This window comes from Oreochromis niloticus, linkage group LG18 (assembly GCF_001858045.2).
Source record: "Oreochromis niloticus isolate F11D_XX linkage group LG18, O_niloticus_UMD_NMBU, whole genome shotgun sequence".
Lineage (NCBI taxonomy): Eukaryota > Metazoa > Chordata > Actinopteri > Cichliformes > Cichlidae > Oreochromis > Oreochromis niloticus.
This window is the reverse complement of record NC_031982.2, coordinates 16764645-16771775: the sequence shown is the minus strand read 5'-3', so window position 1 is coordinate 16771775 and position 7131 is coordinate 16764645. Positions and strand designations below refer to the sequence as shown.

The window sequence follows — 7131 nt, the reverse complement described above, 5'->3', positions numbered from 1 at the left end:
CAGAAGGACCCGAGGCCCGGCTGCACTTTTTCGGTAAGTTAATCGTGTTTGTAAGCTAATCCGTAACTACCGTCCTTAGCTATGTCCCGAGACCTAGCTAGCTAAAATGAGCACTCGGCTGTCAGGGTTCGTTTAGCTAATCTGTGCAGGTGAATGAATTTACTAAAGACATCAAGAGAAACGTTCCGGGCTAATCAGTCACTAATTACTGTACTTTTATTACAAGTATTATACTGTAAAAGCAACAGGCTGCACCCTGCTTCAGCTCCTGTGCAGAACTGAATATTAAATATGTGCAAACAACAGCATGTTTTCAGTCTCTTGCCACATCTGTAAAGACAGTAACATCTTTTTTAAAAGCTTGTACTTCAGTAACTCCTCATTAATCAGGAACTATGGATTAAAGTACTGTAGTGTACTGTAATACTGAAAAAAATGTAAGAGAAGAACTTCAGATCCTGAGTGTGTGAGGACAGAAGAATCAGCTTTATTTCAATTTTGAGGGATAAAATTTATATTTGAGTTTGATGGTTCTGTTCTCTTTGTGATTACAGGAGCTGCCCTCAGATTCAGACCTCAGCACCACCCAGTGACAGCAGACAGATCATCCAACATGTTAACTGCAAAATGAACTGATGAAAACAGTACAAAGGTTAAAGTACCACACGTGTTGTAGTGAAAGCTGCAGCTTTATTGATAAAGTTAAAGACAAAAAAACAAAAGGATTAATCACTCATGTAACTGTGTCACTATATATCAGCATTAACAGGACCTCAGTTTGTATCTCAGACCTGCACAGCTTCTGCTTTAAACACTTGATGTACTCAGCTGCATGAAGAGCATATGAGATTTTCTCTGGCACAATTAAATAAAACCTGATGAAGATCAAACGTCATCACTTGTATGTTGAACTACAAACTTGTCATCTGGAATTCTTTCACAGTTTTTTGCAGATAATGTGTTATTTACCATAAAGTGATTCAGAGTTATTCATACCAGAGTAACCAGAGAGGATCATATATTTTTAAATATATAACATTCTACAGGACTGAATATAATATCTTTATGTAAAAGTCTGGAGCCTCTGGGGAGTATCCGAGTATTTATAACATTACACAAACCAAAGGTCTCCATCACAGTGTTCATGAAATGCTGGGTTTATCCATCTCCTGGATCGGGCCTACGGAGGAGTGCTGAAGATTTCCCTGTGAGGGAGCTGCTGGTGAAGATCATGAGTCCTGCTTGATCAATGCGATGAGCTTCAGTCTTCCTGGTGTTTCTTAAATGAAGCCTCTTTCAGTAGGTCAACAGCACCTTTGGCACAGGACAGCTGTGATGAAAGAAAAGGAAGAAGTTTCTCCAAACCTCTGGACCCAGGAAACCCAGCTTGGTCCTGATGGTCTCCCTCACTAGTTTCTCTCCAGGGTGAATGTAGCTGTTGATATAATATGGACTCTATTATTAAATGAAAAGAACAAATTAGACTACACTACTGAAACGTTCTGCTGATGTTTTTAAAGTCTCCATGTTACCAGGCTGTAGAGGGCTCTGAAGATTTAAACCGTTTTAGATCCATTACACTCACAGTCTTATGTTAAAATCTCAAAGGACAGCATTATATGTTTGATATTAACAGTAACTCTGGGCTTCTGTAGCGTGTGCAGATGATCTCATCGCTGTCTAAAAATGGATAACAAACATAAGAAGTGCTGAATCCTTCAATAACACAGACTATTAGAGTATTAGGTGTGTAGCATCGCTAACTAGCTAACAACAAGCCTCCAACACAGTGCGTATGCTAGCGGCTAATCTAGCAAACGAATTAACAACAAAGTGATTTTAGAACTATAAGATGATAAGCTGTGCGTCTTTTTTTATAACAGTGACATGATTGTATTTACCTTAATTAAAGAGTCGTCAGTCGCGGTAAACCAGCAAAAAAACTCGAGCAGCCGGGCTACGTAAAAAGTGTAGGGGGGCGTGTTTGCGGTCATGTCCAGCGGGTGTGTGGGCGGGAGCGTTACACAGTCGCTCCACCTCAAGTCACTACTGCGCAGACTCTGGCTCCAAATTTGCAAGATGGCAGCCTCCACAAGCGGGATATTTTGGCTTCATTTTTGCACAATGGTAGGAGGCGGAGTCGCGTCGTCCATGTTTTCTACAGTCAATGGTCCTGGCTGAAGAAACCTTTATTCACGCCTTTAAGGCAGATGACGTGTGATGACACGTGCACGGCCCCGCCTGCACATATAGCCGCTGTCATCACAGTCATCCCTCAGTTCTTACGCTCTTCACCTCGCTGAGAACACCTCTGCTGAGTTGGGCTAGCTAGCTGCTGCTAGTTAGCTCCGTTGTCTGCCGACTTGAACTTAGCTTAACTGCCCCTGTTGGTGTTAGCCTCCACCGCCCAGTTGGTGTGTAGGCTGCCGCGGAGCGCTAATTTCAAGTTTTTCCTGTGCAGCGTTTCGCTTTGCGTTTTGGAATGGACTCCAAACCGAAGCGAGCAAAGCAGAAATCTTCGGTTCGCCCCTGTCCTCAGGGATGTGGTTTCTGTTTGCACGACAGCGACCAGCACGATGCCTGCCCTGTCTGCCTGGGGATCGTCCACGCTAGGAGAGCGTTGACGGAGCCCGAAGCCTGTGCGTTTTGTCGCCAGCTCCGGCGCTCGACCCTGGAAAGACGGGTGACGTTTGTGGAAAAAGTGCTGGGATGCTCGGCTGTCGCACGGCATGACCCTCTCCTTTCCGAGTCTGGAGCCCCGGCTTCGTCCGAGTCCGAAGACGAGGATTTTCCGGTCGATGTCCCCGCAATTAGCTGGGCTGACCACATGGAATATGTTGACGGGTTAGCCGATGACGAGCCGGAACCATGCAGGAGCGCTGATGGGCTTCAGCCTGGGTTGAAGCCCGCCAGCGCTCCCCAGGAAGACGATGACGTGCTGGACATCGGCCTGGACATCCATGGTTTGTCGGAGGATGAGCAGGAGAGCTCATTGTCAGCCCAATGTGCCGCCGCTGCTGCGCTGGTCGGCCACGATGACACCTCTCTTTTTTCCCTGTTTCGCCGCGCTGCTGAGAAGCTGCAGGTGGACTGGCCCTCTCCTCCGCCAGCTCAGAAGCCGTCGCGGTTCGCGGGTTTTTTCCTCCCACCGGAGCCCGCAACGGCCAAAAACTGCCTTCCCATGTTCCCAGACTTTCTCTGCAAGCTAACAGCATCATGGGACAAACCTCTGTCTACCCGCGTCACTGTGCCCGGCTATGGACAGTACATGGATTTGGACGGCGCCGAGGGGGCTGGCTTAGCTAACCCACCCCCTATGGAGCCGTCTCTGGCTGCTTATCTGGCCCCGTCCCATAACCATGGTGTCGGCGGCCCCGCAACTCTGCCGTCCAAGCACTGCAGATTCTCTGCGTCGCAGCTGGAGAAGATTTATCGGGCTCAGGCCGGCACTGCTCGCGCCATGAGCTCCGTCACCATGCTCCAGACGTACCAGGCAATGTGCCTGGCGGAGCTCGGATCGCTGGTTCCTGATGACAGCCCTTTGGCACCTCTTCTTAACGAGGTCAGAGTCGCCACAGATTACATCCTCCGTGCGTCTCGCTGTGCAGCGCTCTCCCTGGGCAGAGGGATGGCTTCGACAGTAGTGGCGCAGAGGCACCTGTGGCTGACCCTCTCTGACGTCCCGGATAGGGACAGAGCTGTATATCTGGACGCACCAGTGTCTGCGGCTGGGTTATTCGGACATTCACTTGAAGCCATTCAGGCTAGATTTGATCTGAGGAAGAAGCAGACGGAAGCTCTGCGCGACATCATCCCCAGACGTCAGCCCAAGCCCGCAGCTAGCTCTCACAGGCCCGCCGCTCCTCTGCCGACTGGCAAGAGACCGGCGCCCACTGCTGAAGTGGGTGCGCCGCCAGCGAGAGCACATCCTCCGGCCCGAGCTCCACGCCAGTCGGCCTGGAGCAGAGACCCACCCTCGGGCCCCCGGCGGGACCCGACGCCCAGGAGGAAGAAGCCTCAGCCCTCCTAGCTGTGGTTTCGAGTGGAGAAGGGTCCAGCAGCAGGGAGACGCTGCTTTTACCCCTCTGTTGCCGCCCAAGAGGTGCCGCTTAAGTTCTGTTCAGGTTGTCAGCCCCAGAAGGCGCTGCACTTTCCTAACACTGTCTCCCAAGCACAAAACCCCTGCACACAAAATGCCTCAGGTAACTCCCTGTTCAGGTGTGTTAAATGTTCAGGTGACCACATCAAGTGTTCCCGCTGTTTTTCTTTGTTGTGCCCCAGAAAAGGTGCCTCCAACAAAATGTATGAATGTACATGTTCCCATGTTACAATCAATAAAGAGTGTTGTTTATTCTCAAACAATCACAAATGCTCAGCCTGCGGGCAGAATGAGCCAGGTCAGGCAGGTGATGCAGTCCCCTGCAGACACACTGGGGGGCGACAACGCCCCGCCGACGGTGCTGCAGGTCAGCCGGCTGGCTGCTCACTTCCCTCAGTGGCGCGCTTGCGCCCCCTCTCCGTGGGTGCTGCGAACCGTTGCCATGGGTTACCGGTTGCAGTTCCGGGTCAACCCGCCTCGTTTCCAAGGAGTCGTAAATACGACTGTCAACACCGAAGCGGCCATGATACTCAGAGAGGAAATAAAGGCGCTATTGCAGAAAAGAGCAATACGAGTGGTCCCCGCTTCGGAGACAGACAAAGGTTGGTACAGCCGCTATTTTGTTGTTCCGAAAAGAGGGGGAGGGCTTCGTCCCATCCTCGACCTGCGAGTCTTGAACACGTATCTACGTACGTATAGGTTCAAGATGCTAACACTCAGACAGCTCTTGAATGCAGTCGGCCCGGGAGATTGGTTTGCGACAATCGATCTAACAGATGCTTATTTTCATGTGGCTATACACCCGAAACACAGGCAGTTTCTGAGGTTTGCATTCGAGGGCGTAGCCTACAAATACCTAGTGCTGCCGTTCGGGCTGTCGCTCGCTCCTCGCACCTTTACGAAATGTGCCGAAGCAGCGCTAGCGCCCCTCAGAGAGAGAGGCATCCGCATCTTAGCCTACCTAGACGACTGGGCTCTCGTAGCTTGCTCCAGAGAGCAGGCGGAGACACAGCTGTCACTGGTTCTGTCACACATTCAGACACTGGGGTTCTCTGTGAACTTTCAAAAGAGCTCGCTAATCCCGAGTCAGCAGATTTCTTTCCTCGGTTTGGAAATATGCTCGCTTTCCAGCCGCGCACGTTTGTCGGAGCACAGAGTGGCCGCGTTTCATCGCTGCCTCGCTCAGTTTCAGCTGGGACGCAGACTGCGTTTCCAGACGATATTACGCGTGTTGGGCATGATGGCATCTATGATCGCCGTGGTGCCACTTGGACTGTTAAAAATGAGAGCGTTTCAATACTGGACTCTCTCTCACCGCCTGTGTGCATCGCGTCACCTCCGGAGGAGGCTGCCGGTAACCGCGTCTTGCATGCTAGCTCTCCGTCCTTGGAGGGAGCCCAGGCTGCTGCGCTCTCTTCCCCTGTTGAAGCTGTCTCGCTCTCTGCTGTTATGGTGCAGTGTTCATTTTCTGTCTCTGAGAGCCACCCATGTCCCGGGCCACCTGAACCTGGGGCCGGACCTTCTCTCCAGGGGGGGTCCTCTGGTGAGAGAATGGAGGTTACACCCTTTAATAGTGGCTCAGATTTGGGATCTATTTGGCAAGGCGCAAATAGATCTTTTTGCTTCCAGGGTAAATACTCACTGCCCCCTGTTCTTCTCCATAATCGACCACGATGCACCCTTGGGCTTGGACGTGCTAGCGCACCAATGGCCAGACGTGCTCCTGTATGCATTTCCCCCAGTGGAAATGATATCTCCAGTTCTAGAGAGAGTGCGTCGGCATTCCCTCTCTCTGATTCTAGTGGCCCCTTGGTGGCCCACAAGGTCGTGGTATGCAGAGATAATCAGCCTGCTAGCAGCAAGTCCTTGGCAGCTTCCTCTCCGCAGGGATCTCCTCTCTCAGGCGGGAGGAGAAGTGTTTCATCCGCGCCCAGATCTGTGGCGCCTTCATGCTTACCTGCTGAGAGGCTAAACTTGATTGCTAAGGGTTTGCCACCCAGTGTGATAGCGACAATCCAGAGCGCTAGGGCCTCATCTACTAGAGGCTTGTACGCTTACAAATGGCGAGCCTTCGAGCAATGGTGCCAGGACCGCCACACTCTCCCATTTCAGTGCTCTATTGTGGATGTTTTGTCATTCCTGCAGGAGCTGCTGGATAAGGGCCTTTCATTTTCGACAATTAAGGTTTATTTAGCAGCTATATCTGCTTGTCATATTGGCTTTGACGGGGTGACACCAGGTGCACATCCCCTCGCCATACGTTTTCTGAAAGGGGTTCGCCGGCTGAGACCCGTGCTTAAGTCCAGTGTCCCTGCTTGGGACTTGTCTTTGGTGCCAGAGGCCCTTTGTAGCCCCCCGTTTGAACCCATCGAGTCTGTGGATATGAAATTTCTTTCATATAAGACTGCATTACTTCTCGCTTTGGCTTCGGCAAGCGAGTGGGTGACCTTCATGCGCTGTCCGTGCATCCCGCCTGCACACAGTTTTCTCCTGATGGCCACAAGGTCGTATTGCGTCCAAATGCTGCCTATTTTCCCAAGATCATGCCTGCATCTTATAGCTCAATGGAGTTTGAGTTGCTGAGCTTTTGCTCCCCTCCTTTTGCATCTGAGGAGCAGCGGAGGATGCATTCTCTTTGTCCAGTGCGTGTGCTACGCACCTACATTGAGCGCACTCAGAATGTGCGTTTATGTGATCAGCTGTTTGTCTGCTTCGCCAATCCAAATAGAGGTAGATCTCTGTCCAAACAGAGGCTGTCCCACTGGATTATAGAAGCTATCTCACTGGCATACGGCACCAGAGGTCTTGCTTTGCCCCACGGGGTGAGAGCTCATTCCACCAGGGGGATGGCAACCTCATGGGCTCTTTTTAAAGGGGTGCCTGTAGCTGATATTTGTGCGGCAGCTAGTTGGGCATCACCGCACACTTTTGTGCAGTTTTATCGGTTGGACGTTACAGCCCCTTCGGTGGCTCATACTGTCCTTTCTGCTGGGTCTACCACTCACTAAGGAAGTGGTGACCCGATTCCGGTT

At 51.2% G+C, this 7131-nt stretch overlaps 1 protein-coding gene across 1 annotated transcript; it reads left to right on the top strand.

The window, feature by feature from the left end:
- The first annotated feature begins 2432 nt into the window (after positions 1 to 2432).
- On the top strand, positions 2433 to 4047 carry LOC112842962 (uncharacterized). The gene is made up of 2 exons (XM_025900647.1): positions 2433 to 2882; positions 2928 to 4047. Exons 1-2 carry the CDS (start codon positions 2483 to 2485, stop codon positions 4028 to 4030), a joined length of 1503 nt encoding a protein of 500 aa, XP_025756432.1. The 5' UTR covers positions 2433 to 2482; the 3' UTR covers positions 4031 to 4047.
- The last annotated feature ends 3084 nt before the right edge of the window (positions 4048 to 7131 follow it).

Excerpts from the sequence above, each read along its gene's own strand:
- LOC112842962 (XM_025900647.1), top strand. The coding sequence starts at position 2,483 with ATGGACTCCAAACCGAAGCGAGCAAAGCAGAAATCTTCGGTTCGCCCC. Across the intron at positions 2,883-2,927 it reads GGAACCATGCAGGAGCGCTG|ACGATGACGTGCTGGACATC; the intron begins ATGGGCTTCAGC and ends CTCCCCAGGAAG.